The sequence below is a fragment of the Meles meles genome, chromosome 12, assembly GCF_922984935.1.
Source record: "Meles meles chromosome 12, mMelMel3.1 paternal haplotype, whole genome shotgun sequence".
Lineage (NCBI taxonomy): Eukaryota > Metazoa > Chordata > Mammalia > Carnivora > Mustelidae > Meles > Meles meles.
In genome coordinates this window covers 82,034,942-82,050,562 of record NC_060077.1, presented here as the reverse complement: position 1 = coordinate 82,050,562, position 15,621 = coordinate 82,034,942, and the positions used below count along the sequence as shown (strand labels likewise).

The window sequence follows — 15,621 nt, the reverse complement described above, 5'->3', positions numbered from 1 at the left end:
ATCACAGTTTTCACCAGGAATCCAATAGAATTTAGAAATCTAAAATCCAATTAGAAATCTAAAATCCAATAGAATTTTAAAAAATTGTATGAAAATCTTACTTGTGGATAATGGCTTCCTTTCTTCCTGTCCATTGTTTCTTATTTACATATTACAACTTACAAATTGTCTGTTGTAAGAAACACTCATTGATTGATACTTAATGGTTCTTCTTTTTTTCAGTAGTGTCTTTTATGCTGATTATTCAGTGGACTGCTCCATGATATAGTCATTTTTGTTGGTTAGTTTGTAAATATATTCCTCAGTGTATGTCTGCATTTTTCTTTGTATTTGCTTAGCAGGAATTAAGTGTTCAATACATTCTTTGATAAACCCTATTTCCTTTATCAGGATCTTTCTTCCTGAAATTTTTCTTTTTTCATTTAACATACACTTTTGTCAACAGGGAAAACTTGAAGTTAAGTAAAATCTCTTTAAGGAAATAATTGACGAATATTACTTTGCTAATTATCACTTCTTAATATCATCTACTTATGTTAGCATCTCTGAAAGGCACTTGGCTTCAATTTCATATACATAGCTAAAAATGCTCCAGAGTCATGGATTTGATTCCTTGTGTATGGGCAGATACAGCTTATGGCTGGCCTGATTTTATGTCTTTTTTCCTTTATTTCAACACTGTTAGTCATCAGAAAAATGATTTGCCCAGACTTCATAAAATGTGGTTTATATGTATAGTAATAACAGTAACACAAACTCATCAGCAGTGAGTAATGGTATGAAGGAAAAATACAAGGACTAAGAATATACCCTTAGCAAATTGTTTCCTAGACAGTTAGGGGAAGGCTTTTCTGAGAATTCTGAGGTGATCTCAGAAGTATAGGAGACAAAGTTGGTTGGACCTGGATTGCCCGTGAAAAAGAATATTTCAAGTGAAGAGCAGTATATGTAAATCTTGGACACTGAAGGACGAGCCGGCACAATAGATTTGAGGAACCGAAGGAAGTGAAGTTGGCAGGAGTACTCGCTGGGAGCAAGATCTGAGAAGAGGCTAGACAGGGAGTCAGGGGTCTTCCCGGGACTTGTGCCCGGGCCAGAGACTCATGCTAAATCCAAGCGAAACAAATTCATGTTAATGTCTACTCACTTTTTTTTTAATGTGGTAAAATCCCTATCACATAAAATTGGCCATTTTAGCCATTTTTAAGCGCACAGGTTCGGTAGTGTCAGGTATTTCACATCACTGTGCATCCACTCTCCAGAACTTTTTCGTCTTGCAGGACTGAAAGTCTGTGGTCATTAAACAAATCCCCGTTCCCCACGCCACCCCCAGCCTCTGGCAACTACTCTTCTACTTTCTCTTTCTTTGCAGTTATACCTATATGTCTATGTCTTGTATCTAGATAGCTCATATACATGGAACCATGCTGTGTTTGTCCTTTGTGAGTAGCTTATTTCACTTAGCGTCATGTTCGTAAGCTTCATTTGTGTTGAATCTGTTTGTTTTTTAAAAACTCTGTGCAGGGGTGCCTGCACGACCCAGTCAGGTAAGCATCTGCCTTGGCTTGGATCATGATCCCGGGGTCTTGGGGTGGAGCCCCTCTGCAGGGAGTCTGCTTCTCCCTCTGTCTCTCCCCTATGGCTTGTACTCTCTCTCTCTCACTCACACACACTCAGTCTCAAATAAATCAATAAAAATCTTTAAAAATAAATAAAATAAAGAAAATGCTGTTTGTGAACCATCTCCTTTATTAAGCCTTCTGTGACTTCCCTTTGCTTCCCGCTCGACTTAGACAACCCTGTTCTATATTCCCTTGATACCTCTATCTTGACTACTTTATTATGCCACACCATTGGCATATCCCCCTTCAATTCTATATACATCTTGTTGGTAGAGATACTGACTTTTCCTCATTGTTAACTCAGTTCTTTTTTTTCCCCCAAAGATTTTATTTATTTATTTGACAGACAGAGATCACAAGTAGGCAGAGAGGCAGACAGAGAGAGAGGGGGAAGCAGACGTCCTGCTGAGCAGAGAGCCTGATGCCGGCTCGATCCCAGAACCCTGAGATTATGACCTGAGCAGAAGGCAGAGGCTTAACCCACTGAGCCACCCAGGTGTGCTGTTAACTCAGTTCTTGTCAAGGCATTGTCTAGTACAGAGATAAAAGTATTAGCTTAGATTAGGTTAAGTTCTTTGTAATAAAGAAAAAAATTCAGCTTAAAAGTTTACTTTTATCTCAGTAAAGGTAATGCCAGAAGTAGGCAGCCCAAGATTGTTGCAGTACATGACTGTTGTAATGGTTCCATGGTGTCATTAAGACCCGGTCTCTTGAATTTCTCCTCTGTCCTCTGAGCATGAGTTTTATCTCCAAGAGATGCCATTATTTCAGTGTTTTAGGACAACAGTGCAAGGAATCAGAAAGGACCTTCTTTCCTAAATTATATTTATTTCTATACTTCTATTTACCTTCTATACTAAATTATATTTATTTCAGGGAGCCTTAGGTCTTCATAGTCTTTTGACTGAAATACTTGATTTATATCTCATTGGCCACAACCACTAAGGCACATCTAGCTGTATGAGAGGATGGGAGATAGGTAGGTTTTAAGGTTGAGCATTGGCATGTCTCGTGAAATCACAGGGTTTTACTCAGAAAAAGAGAGTGCAGGTTGGGATAGTCATCTAGTAGTCTCCCTTGATGCATATCAAATATTTGTTGTAGTGTAGAAATGAATGAGTGCCTTTCCAAGGTGATGAGGAAAAGTGGGGGCTGATGATCACAAGCATACTAAATACAGAAGGGAAAGTAGCTTCAGGTATATTTCACCTCTTGTGTCCAAAAGACTAACTTTTAAAAAACCAATCGGAATCTAACTGGTTGAGCTCTACAAGATTAGTATTTCATAGCTTCCCAGATCTTGTGTCCATATATGAATGAATAGCACTTCCTACACCTGGAATATTTTTTTTTACCAGTCGTGGAACAAATTCTAACTTAAGCTGCTAGGTTTTGGGGGGTTTTGTCAGCTTTCAATTATATCATTAGAATTTAACTCCTTTCTTTTGAAGAACTTCCCACTTATATATCTTGATTGAAGACTTCTTAGGGGGGACACCTAGGTGCCTTAGTCAGTTAAGCGGTTGCCTTCGGCTCAGGTCATGATCCCAGCGTCTTGGGATCGAGTCCCAATCGGGCTCCTTGCTCGGCAGAGAGCCTGCTTCTCCCTCTGCCTCTGCCTGCCATTCTGCCTCCCTGTGCCTTCTCTCTCACAGATAAATAAATAAAATCTTTAAAACGAAACAAAAAACTTAGGGGCTGAGTAGAATGTATATGAAAACTAGGGAACAGTTTTATGCTTTTAAGGAGGGTGGTAGCAGGTTACATATAGTGTTTTTTAATTTACTTCTATTTTTTAATAGCAGGTTTCTCTAATGGCACCATTTGTATTTTTTAATATTTGTAATAATGAAGAATTATTCCAAGAAGTACTTCAGACTTGTATTGGACAATTAAATAGCTTCTGTTAAAGTTACCATCTATTATATGGTTAGAGACATTTATATGAACAATAATTATGTATCTTGGCCTAGCCTGTTGACTTATCTAAAGTAATTTGAAAGTATTCCCCACAGGTAGTTGTTTACATGTTCATGTGTATGTAAGTAGCAATTTAATCCTTTTTCTTAGGATGTTTTGAATCCAGCTTATCATTATGAAATTAATATAGTAATTTTTGACCCATATTTTATTGTTAGGGCATTTTTCCGTCACACAGTGTGAAGAACAGATTCTAGTCTTGGGCGGAGGAGAATGTTCGGAAGTATGCACAATGTCCCGAGTGAGCAGTTATGGTTGGACTCGTTGGACTAGGATGGTAGTCTAGACAGGACAGCAAGAAGTAGTCCAGCCCCCAAAATATTTAAAAATGATAAAATGTTCCTAAAATGTTGTCTGTTTCGCTTGGATCTTGTCAAAATATTTCTTCAACCTGCTGCATTTTATTCAGTGCTTATGAGATCTTCATTAAATTGAGATCCCCCTTCTATAACCTTTTCTTGGCCTGCTTCTAGCCCAGAAAATAGCTCACTCATTATTCAAATGTTGATGCCTGAACCGACAATGAGAACATTGTATTGGTAGGTCCTGAGGACAAATTTAAACAAAATAAGAGAGTTTAATTTTGTTGTTATATATAAATGTAATTAAATGTTTTTATCAGAATTATTTTTTAAATAAAACAAATGAACTAAATTTCTTTAACTGATTTGTTACATATAGGAATTCTTTCATGCTGCCAGAAACAACCAATCTTTGTTTTCTAAAGTAAATGAAGAAAAAATAGTATTTTTCTTACATTTGTTAGGAATAGATACAAATGGACATGCTCATCGGCCAACATCGAGGTAATTTTAATGCTGTGTTTAATTTTGTGTTTTTGAGGGACTTAGCTATTCTGTTTAAACTTTTAAAGTATGATAATTTGGGGGGGGGCACCTAGGTGGCTCAATTGGTTAGGCATCTGCCTTCGGCTCAGGTCATGAACTCAGGGTTCTGGGATCAGCCCTGCGTCGGGCTCCCTGCTCAGCGGGAAGCCTGCTTCTTCTACCTCTTTCTCTGCCTGCTGCTCCCCCTGCATGTGCTCTCTCTCTCTCTGTCAAATAAAGAAATAAAATCTTTTTTTAAAAAAGTATTATAATATTTTTGTAGTTATCATGTTACTTATATTCCATAGTCTTGATTTATCGAGACAGGAGAAAAACCATATGTTTTAGAAATATTTAAGGAAAACTTGAGGGGGGGAAAGCATTTATATGGTGTTAATATTTATATCCCGAAAAGATGTAATTAGCTATTCTTTGTGTGTTCCATTTAATCAGTATTTTATCTAGCAAATGTATAAAGTTTTGTGTACTGTATTTCAGTAGCACTCTGGTATAGAACAGCAAATATTTTTCTCAGTTTTGTAGACCATAAGAGGAAGAATCCATGCTATACTTCTATTCTCTACTTAGAATTTGGTTTAGATAAATCTAACTGCAACTCTAAAGCCTATTGATTAGCTGCCAGGAATGAATACCTCACGCTCCCCCCTTCTTGAACATGATGGACTGTTTTAAGTGATAGAGCTCATACCAAAGCCACCTGTTCAACTGAATGGAGTGCTTAAATATAATTTATTTAGCATGTTATGTTAACGTTTTATGTCACAAACACTCTAAGGGATGGAAACATTTTATACTTGAAACAGTGATACTTACCTATTAATACAACAAGAACAATATAGATTGCATTATAAGAGACATGAACTTGTAAGTCATGATACATTTGAGATGTAAGAAGCATTCATTGAAATATATTTGCTAGTATAGGGGGTTATTCTTTTAAACTATTTCTGAAAACTATTTCATATTCTTTTGCTTCTTTAAAAGGAGAGAATAGGGGCGCCTAGATGGCTCAGTGGGTTAAGCCTCTGCCTTCAGCTCAGGTCATGATCTCAAGGTCCTGGGATCAAGCCCTGCATCAGGCGCTCTGCTTGGCAGGGAACCTGCTTCCTCCTCTCTCTCTCTGCCTGTCTCACTGCCTACTTGTGATCTCTGTCAAATAAAATCTTAAAAAAAAGAGAGAGAGAATAGTTTTAGAGAGAGAATTTTTAACAATCTCAAGAGCTCTGATTTTAAAATATTAATGATGAAGTCTAAAAGTATTTTAGGAGGGACTGCTGGTGGCTCAGTTAGTTAAATGTCTGCCTTCAGCTCAGGTCATGATCCTGGGATCCTGGGATCGAGTCCCACGTTGGGCTCCCTGCTCAAGGGGGAGTCTACTTCTCCCTCTGTCTGCTGCTGCTCCTGCTTGTGTGTGCTCTCTCTTTCTCTCTCTCACTCTCTTACAAAAAAATGAGTAAAGTCTTTAAAAAAGTGTTTTGGGAGTGATATACTCTATGTTGACTAATTGATGAATTTAAATAAAAAATTTAAAAAATTAAATATCTTAGGAGTTACCAACTTTAGATGTAATTTGACGTTGAAGAAATTTGGGTTTTCCAAATTATTGTAATTTAATTTGTTCTTCTTTATCTTTTTAAACAGGGAATATAAGGACAACATTAAAGTAGTTGATGACGGAATAAAAGAAATTGTGTCCATGCTTGAACATTTTTATGGAAATGATGGGAAAACGGCATTTATCTTTACCTCTGACCATGGGATGACAGACTGGGGTTAGTCTGGCTTTAAACAACATGTACTTTATGATTAAAGTAGTGGTAAACATAGCTTGCAGGTATCTTGTAATGTTGAAAAGGATTAGATGTCAGTATATGCAAAGTGTCTAGCACACAATTATCTGCTTAATGTATTAATGTAAAAAAACCTCGTCTTATGTAAGGAATCTTTCTTCTACTACAAAAGGAATATATTCTCATTTAAATGAGAAATTAGAGGACAGTGTGGAGAAGAAAACAAAAAGTATCTATCCTATTATTTCTCTTCCTAGAGGTAACTGTAAGTGACGGCAAACAGGGTGAGGTTAAAGTGGTATCACCAGGGACCCTTGGGCTCCTGAAAGTCTCCCCTAGATGAGCTTGTCCTCCCTGTGAGATTCCCAAGGCAAACACAGTGTGTGCACAGAGAACACAATAAGGCAGAGATGAGGTGTGGGTCCCCAAATCACAGTACAGGATTCTAGCAAGCTGGTACCACTCTATAAAGGCCCTTTGGCTATACCATCCAGTCTGGCCTGGAACAATCTCATCAAAGAGGTTTTGCCGTCCTCTCCAGAACAGATCTGGCCTTGACTGCCTGCTCGCCCTACACGGAGCTGCTCTAGAGGCATCTCCTCCAAGTCTTGTTGTGGATATTCTTCTTCTGCTTTCAACCAATCAACAGATACTCTTTTTGTTTTTCGTTTTGTTTTGTTTGTTTTTGGTCTGTTCGTTGTGGATGCTCTGACTTGCTTTAGGAATATTTTAAAACTAACTAATGAAGAGTTGTAAGCATTTGGTAGTGTAGTGGCTAGAAGAATCACATATCGATCAACTCTTTAAAATTAAGTATTTAAAAAAATATTTAGTTGTAAGTTCTTGCTTGTCTTCTTAATCTTGGAGTCTTATTTGTAGGTTTCCATGGCGCTGGTCATCCTTCAGAGACTTTAACTCCGTTTGTCACTTGGGGAGCTGGAATCAAGTATCCCCAAAAAGTATCAGCGCAGAAATTTGATGATGCATTTTTGAAAGGTATAAACATTTATCTTTATTGTTTTTATAAATATAACAATTTAAAATAAAACCAAAGTTTAACTTTAAAAGATTACTTTTCAAGTTATATAAAAAATATTTTAGAATACTTTTGGTAATATATCTTAAAATCATTAAATCAAGACATGGTCTCTCATCATTTGTTTTGATGACTAATGAAATTTCTGAATTTATATATAGGAAAATAGGGGAATGAGATCTCTGAAGGTGATTTTAATAATAACTCACTGTAGTATTTTAACATTTTGGATTAGTGACATTGGAACATCACAGCTACAGTTTTAAGTATTTTGCAAGCAACTGCCATTTGAGAAAAAAGAAAGGCTTGGGTTGACTAACAGACTATCAATCGCGTTAATTACTCCCTGGAGCAGGACTGTCATTAGTTGTAGTCACGCTGACAGCTGTTATCATTGTGCGTTTTACTTCCATCTTCCCTTCCTTGGCCTTTTGATGTTTTGAAACAATGTCTGCAAATAAGCATTTTAAAAGTTTAATAAATCATCATAGAAAACATCCAAATATTTATTTTAAAGCTATTCTTTTAAAATTTTAGTTTTAAAAATATACAGCTCTGCCTGTTTAAGTGCCCTTTTTATTCATAGTTGGCTTAAAATAGATTTTCCCAGTACTTTAGTTGGGCATTATGCCTTGATCTCTCTTAATAATGAAACTATTATTATTTTTTTAAGTCTTAACACCAGCTCTTGTATCTAATTGTGTTTCAGAATGGAAATTAGAGAACTGGAAAAGGCAAGATATCCATCAGGTATTCAGTTCAATTTAATCACTTTCAAGTTTAATTTTATCTCCTATAAGAAGTTTAGACCAAAAAAAAAAAAATCTGAAAAACAGTATTAATAATAATGATGATAAAGGATTGTTCCAAACATTTCAATTACCAAGGGAAATCCTTCTAGTGCAAATATTTTAACTCAACTAATCTTTCTTCTGGCAAAATAAAAAAGCTTCAAGTAAAACTGAAAGAAGGCTCCCTCCAAATAACGTTGGCTAATTAAAGAATTATTATGTAAATTGAAATCTGCATGCCTGTTCAATTTCTATGATTTCTTGTCATGGTTGCCTTGCTTAGTTGCTTTAAGCATAGAGCTAATAAATAATAAAACCCTATTATGGGTTTTTTCCTTCTAGTATGTGAGTTACCATTTCTTTTTTTATTAACACATATTTTAATTCTACCCAGGATGCTTACAAATGCAATGGAAAAAAGATGACGAAATATAGATAACTTAGCTAGAAACCTTAGATTATAGGAAAATACATGGCCAACCTAATCAAGTTAGACCGGTAACATTCTGTATAAATATGAAGCATGGAATTTTCATTGTTGAAGATATGCTCTGTAAACAACCGTTTTCACTGTTTGTAGAAGGCATGGCATTATTGGTATATGGCCTCCAAGGTGGTAGGAATATTTTACCTTCTCCAGGTCACCTCAAAAGCCAGCATTTCTTATAGTGGATAAACCAAAGTTCAGCATCTCATTTTCAGGCCTATGATTGCAGAAGCCTGTTCTCTATCAGCATATTAAGAATGGTCTTTTCTTCACAGCACTCACGATAGCACTTACCCTCCCCAATGTCCATAGCCCCCTCCCCCTCTCCCAATCCCACCTCCCAGACCTGTACCCCTGGGGATAAAAATACATTATATGTTTATTAAAAAAAAAAAAAAATTTGGAAGGGGAGGCGAACCATAAGAGACTATGGACTCTGAAAAACAACCTGAGGGTTTTGAAGGGTCAGGGGTGGGAGGTTGGGGGAACAGGTGGTGGGTAATGGGGAGGGCACGTTTTGCATGGAGCACTGGGTGTTGTGCAAAAAGAATGAATACTGTTACGCTGAAAAAATAAATAAAATGGAAAAAAAAAAAAAGAATGGTCTTTTCTGTCAGGATGGCTGCATATCACCCAAATAAATGGAAATATATAAAATTAGAATAGCAACTTAATTAATTTGTAATAAAAATCTCCATCAGAGGAGTAGGGAATATCTTGAAGATCATAAAACATGTTTTACTTATAGCCAGACCAGATTATAATTTAAAACTAAATATAGATTCAGTTATTGCTCTCTGAATGCTCCTACTTCAAATCTACATTAGATGAGAATTTCTTTATTCATTCCTTCCACCAACATTGATATGTGTCTATAGTGTGTTTAAACATTGTGTAGACATTAGCATTAAACATGTGTAAGGGATATAATGATGAGTAAAAGCAGACAAAATTCCTGCCCTGGGAAGCTTACAGTTTGGGGTGAGAACAGAGAGTAACCAAATTATTATACAAATAAATGTAAAATGACAGCTATGCTAAGTACTACAAAAGAGGACTGTGAAGCCAGGAGAGTATAGAGTGGATGTATCTGGTAGACGGTACGGTCAACAAAGTCTTCTTGAGACATTGAGGATTGAGCTGAGACTGAAGAATAAGTAGGAGTTATCAGGCATATGATACTCCCTCTCCCTTTCCAGGCAGAGGCAGCATCATGTACACAGAGCTCTGGTAAGAGGATACATGGCACATTAAAGGATCACAGCATAGAACAACCGGGACTGTGGTATGATGTCTGGGTAGGGGTTAGACCCCATGGGTCTTATGGGCCTATGGACTTAATCCTCAAGCTTGGAGAAGACCTTGAAGTATTTGAAGCTTAGAGAGTGATATAATCTATCCTTTTGGGAAAGGATTTCTCATGCTGCAGCATGGAGAAGAGATTAGAAGAGGCCAACAGGGGACTCTGGGTGAAGGTGATTAGAGGCCATTGGAGTTTTCCAATTTTCTCTGGGTTGGTACTTCATAAAGAGAGTCCAGATGGTAAAGAGTGAGAAGCATTGAGAGTCTGGGACCAAACTCCAACTTTAAATGGGGAACTAGAGATGGTATCTGGAAAAGAGCCACAGTGAAATTGAAGATACTCAGTGGAGTGTGGTGGTACAGAAGCCAAGAAGGGAATGGTCTACCCAGTGCTGCTGAGAGGCCAAGTAATTAAAATAACCACAACAGCATTTGTAGCTACCATTTATTGCATGATTATTATGTGCCAGGTACTTTATAAATTTAATCTCATTTAATTATGCCATAACTCTGTAAGGGACAGTTTTTTTTTTAAATAAATAAACAATAAGGAAATAAGTAAATAAATGATAAGTTAACCTGCCCAAGGTCTCAGAGATTGCAGGCAAGGATTTGGAACTGGATATTCTGACATCTAAGCACTTTACTGCCTGAAAAATTATAAGAACTAATATAAAAACAGTCAATCAGATTTAGAAAAACAGCGAATGTTAGTTTTCTAAGGAGTGGTCTTTGGGATGGGTGAAGGGGGTCATAAAGGAAGTTGGAGTGGGCTGAGGAGAGATGGGGAGTCGGGGAAGTGGAGGTAGGGGCACAAACAACTCTCTGGGAAGCTGGGGGGTTATATCATTTCTGGACTTTAGTGGCTGGCCGAACCTTCTGGTGTATACTTTTTCTTTAGTTGAGAATATACTTTTCTGGAGTTGGCGCCTACTATTACTATTTACTTTTTATCTAGTGAAGGCATCCTTTTCATAATACTGAAAAACTGCTATGTAAAGTAGTCAAGTTCTTAACTATCAGGGTAGGTAACTTTTTGTTTTAGCATGTTTTACATTTGGGGCTCTTTCAGATTTATTTTTTTATACGTTGATATAGCTGTAATAAATGATATTTTTGGAGCTGATATTTATTGTATGTTAAATGTTTGAAGGTAATAGATTATAATGAACATCATGATTATAGTCCAAAATATAGTTGCATTAAATTATTTAATTTTCTTGGGGCGCCTGGGTGGCTCAGTGGGTTAAAGCCTCTGCCTTCGGCTCAGGTCATGATCCCAGGGTCCTGGGATCGAGCCCCACATCGGGCTCTCTGCTCAGCAGGGAACCTGCTTCCCTTCCTTTCTCTCTCTGTCTCTCTGCTTGCCTCTCTGCCTACTTGTGATCTCTCTCTCTGTGTCAAATAAATAAATAAAATCTTAAAAAAATTATTTAATTTATTAGTGTCTGTGAACTTAGTAGAATTGAACTTTTTCTGTTTGTAGGCTGATGTTGCACCACTGATGGCTTCTCTCATTGGAGTTCCCTTTCCCCTTAATTCAGTGGTAAGGAGTAAAATTTTTTTATCAACTCTCAGAAAAAAAAAAGTTAGTGTACAGTAAAATTTACTTTTTTATGTCTTTCTGAATAATCTTTGGTTGCATTTAAAACTGTATTTCCCTCTCTTTCTAAGTATATAATAATACCTCATAAGTGTGTGTATTATATAACCTACAACATGGAGCACTGGTTTAATAGTTTTTCTTTAAAATTTTTTATTTTCTAAAATGTGTACAGATTTATCTTTATATTTCAGTTATAATTGATAAAAATATATAAATAAATTTTTATTACAAGCAGCAGAAACTTAATCCATTTAAAGGAGATTTATTAAAAAGATATTGCTGGGTTGTTGAATCAAAGGGGTACTCAAAAACCAGGCTTAGAAATGAACAGGAACTAAGAGAACTGCAGAGACTTGGAAGAAAGAACCAAACAGTTGCCTCCAGGGCACCATCACTAGGGGAGAAGAGTATTATACCTGTCGTACCTTTTGTTCCTTGACTCCCAAGAGTCAAATTCTAGTGCTTACCATTTGAGTGGGCTGGCCTTATTTGACTACCCTTCAGTAAAGGAAGGTGGGACTCCATCAGAAACCTAGTATATTATATCCAGTGGGGGAGAATTTTTTTTTTTCTTCCAAGAATTTTATTTAAATTCAAGTTAGTTAACATATGGTGTAGTATTAGATTCCGGAGTAGAATTTAGTGGTTCATCACGTACATGTAACACCCAGTGCTCATCACAAGTGCCCTCCTTAATGCCCATCACCCAGTTAAACCATCCCCTCCAATGCCCCTTCAAAACCCTCAGTTTGTTCTCTCTAGTTGAGTCTCTTATGGCTTGTCTCTCTCTCTGTTTTTAATCTTATTTTGGTTTTCCTTCCCTTCCCCTGTTTTCATCTGTTTTGTTTCTTAAATTCCACAGTGGGGAAGATTTCTAAACATAGAATGGTAATGCTGTAAAGAATGGGAACTGGATGCTGAAAAGCCAAAATATACATTCCAACCAGCCATTCTTTTAGCTCTTCAAATGAAACTTAAGAAAAAATTATGTTGGTGTGCCTGGATGGCTCAGTGGGCTGGGGCCTCTGCCTTCAGCTCAGGTCATGGTCCAGGGGTCCTGGGATCAAGCCCTTTGTGGGGCTCTCTGCTCCGTGGGGAGGCTGCTTCTTTCTCTCTGCCTATTTTGATCTCTGTCAAGTGAATACATAAAATCATAAAAAAAAAGAAGTCATCTAACTCAGAACTCTGAGATAATGATCCTTATAGTCATACTTATGAGTGTATGCGTGTAACTGAAAAAAAAGTTTCACAGAACAGTCTTTACTCTTACTGTGCATGGTATACTCTCAATTTTCTTATTAGGCCTTTTTATCCCTCTTAAGTATACTGGTTGTGGCCCACCATAGTGATTTTTCATGTGTGCAAAGCATTTCGTTCACTTCCTAGCACACAGTAGTCTTTCGATAGATACTGGGTTTTACTGAACCTGTTTCATCTCTTTGCTTTATACAACTTATTATATCTACTTTATAGAAAAAATAATAGAACATTTTTCAATTACGATTTTTTTTTAAAGATTTTATTTATTTGACAGGCAGAGATCACAAGCAGGTAGAGAGGCAGGCAGAGAGAGAGAGAGAGAGAGAGGAGGAAGCAGGCTCCCCACTGAGCAGAGAGCCCGATGTGGGGCTTGATCCCAGGACCCTGGGATCATGACCTGAGCCGAAGGCAGAGGCTTTAACCCACTGAGCCACCCAGGCGCCCTCAATTATGATTTTTAAAATTATATTTTGCTTAATTATTTCAGTAAGTTATTCATCTACCTGTCTTGTCTTTAGTGTTTCCTTTATAAGTCTATTTTGTTTTATAAGAATAGCCTGAGCTATTAATACTAATAATAGTATGCTAATAATATTAATACTAATATTAAACCAATGTTTATTTTTTACAGGGTATCCTTCCTGTAGATTATCTTAACAACACTGATCTCTTCAGGGCAGAGAGCATGTTTACAAATGCAATGCAGATTCTTGAACAATTCAAGGTAAAATAAGACACACACAATGATGGATACTACTACAGCTTTAAAACCAAATATATTAAGTGAAAATATTTGATTCTGTGTTTTAAGAAATTATTTTCTATAGTTTATTATCTTTAAATTTTGTGTATTTGACTAGTGTCATAAAGTTTAACATTTGTGAGGTACACATTCCATGAATGAGTTTGAGGTGTAAAATTACCTTTGATAAATATCTCTAATTGTAAGACTATCACATATGCTTATAAAGACAACACTCCAGCTCTGTTGATTGGAATTTGCCCTACAGAAGTAGTAGTAGAGATTGCAACATTTTTTTTTTTAAGATTTTATTTATTTATTTGACAGACAGAGGTCACAAGTAAGCAGAGAGGCAGGCAGAGAGACAGGAGGAAGCAGGCTCCCCGCTGAGCAGAGAGCCCGATGCGGGGCTCGATCCCAGGACCCTGAGATCATGACCTGAGCTGAAGGCAGAGGCTTAACCCACTGAGCCACCCAGGTGCCCCGAGATTGCAACATTTGTTGTCATTTCATGTACATTACCATACACATTAAGCTAAGTAAAGGAGTGACAATTTCAAGGAAACTTTGTTATCCTTAATACTGTTAATGCAGCTTGTTTTGTTTTCTAAGAGTAAAAGAAGTATTAATTACAATATGTTATTTTGCAAGCTTGCAAGTATTAATTACATTACAATATGTTATTTTGCAAGAAGCTTGGTATGATTAATTCTCAGGTTATTGTGATAGTATGATAATTGAAATTTCTGTTTAAATATTTATGGAGTAATGTAGTAACATAAAATTCCATTTAGTTTCAAAGGAATAAGTATCCCCAATGAGACATTTTAATGGATGTTTGTATTTCAAAATGAAACTAATTTTTTTCTCATTTATAATACATTAAAATATTTTTCTATCTGGTTCCCAGGTGAAAATGACCCAGAAAAAAGAAGCTATTTTACCATTTTTTTTCACACCATTTAAGTAAGTCTCATATTTTTTATTAACTTGTAGAAGGAATTTTTTTTTGAATTTTTTTTTAGATTTTATTCATTTATTTGACAGACAGATCACAAGTAGGCAGAGAGACAGGCAGAGAGAGAGGAGGAAGCAGGCTCTCCGAGAAGCAAAGAGTCCTATGTGGAGCTCAATCCCAGGACCCTGAGATCATGACCCGACCCGAAGGCAGAGGCTTTAACCCACTGAGCCACCCAGCCGCCCCCTAGAAGGAATTTTTTAATGAGTTTGAGTACTACTGACAGGATAGAATACTTAGAAACTTTGTCTTTTTTGTTTATATTAGTACAGACTCCAAAACAAAAGCCTCTTCTATTATTTTTGTAAATAATGGGCCAGTTGCCAGATCCTTCTGAATGACTAATAAAGGAGATAAAGGAGCCCGGAGAGATGTGGGAGACATTAAGATCATTGAACAGGGCCTGCCTGGGAAGGTGTGGGGAGTCTTGGTTTGGTTGATTAGAAGGTGGTATTACCATTATGGGTTGTAGAAAGAAAGATGAGATGGTTTTATGGGCAAGAATGAATGCTTCTGAGTTTAACCTACATCAAAGATATCAATTAATTCGTTACAACTAATTGGAAATTAGTTAGAAATAAAATTTATGTAACGACTTAGGGACTTGGATCCCTACATAGAGATGAAAGTTGTTTGCGTAGATTGGAGATATCAGCATGGTGGTGTTAACTGTTGCACATGTAGGAGGCCCTAGGAGAACTTAGAAAGTGACAAGAAAAAGCCCATGATACAATTCTGGGAGACCTTGATAACTATTGGATGGGTAAAGAGGAGAGCAGCCTTTGTGGGCAGCAGGATTTTGCTGTCCTAGATCTGTCTTCCTTGGATTAGTAGAGGGAAGATATGAGTCACAACCCTGGCTCCGCACTTCTGAGGTGAAGTGGGGTGCTTTATTCAGCCTTCTTTGTTCCTCCTCAAGGGTCATTTTCAATTAGTAAGGATTTGCATTTAATTATGAAGGATTTGGTCTTGACCAAAATACAAATGAAATGTGGGTGTTCGGAATGCATTTGAATGACTTCATTGGTTATTTTTTTTTTTATTTTTTTTTTTTTATTTTTTACAGATAGAGAGAGAGAGAGAGAGAGAGATTACAAGTAGGCAGAGCAGCAGCCAGAGAGGGGAGGAAGCAGGCTCCC

General features: G+C 36.8%; 1 protein-coding gene across 7 annotated transcripts in view; it reads left to right on the top strand.

The window, feature by feature from the left end:
- The window catches only part of PIGN (phosphatidylinositol glycan anchor biosynthesis class N), a 106,201-nt gene that overhangs the window by 19,752 nt on the left and 70,828 nt on the right, over nt 1-15,621 (top strand). For 6 of the 7 annotated variants that reach the window (XM_046025663.1, XM_046025661.1, XM_046025662.1 and 3 more), the window contains 7 exons: nt 4,284-4,408; nt 6,092-6,222; nt 7,120-7,236; nt 7,986-8,026; nt 11,343-11,402; nt 13,354-13,446; nt 14,375-14,430. In XM_046025663.1, coding sequence (XP_045881619.1) covers nt 4,284-4,408; nt 6,092-6,222; nt 7,120-7,236; nt 7,986-8,026; nt 11,343-11,402; nt 13,354-13,446; nt 14,375-14,430 — 623 coding nt within the window. The remainder of the gene's footprint in view (nt 1-4,283; nt 4,409-6,091; nt 6,223-7,119; nt 7,237-7,985; nt 8,027-11,342; nt 11,403-13,353; nt 13,447-14,374; nt 14,431-15,621) is intronic. The other variant, XM_046025664.1, reaches the window with a different exon arrangement.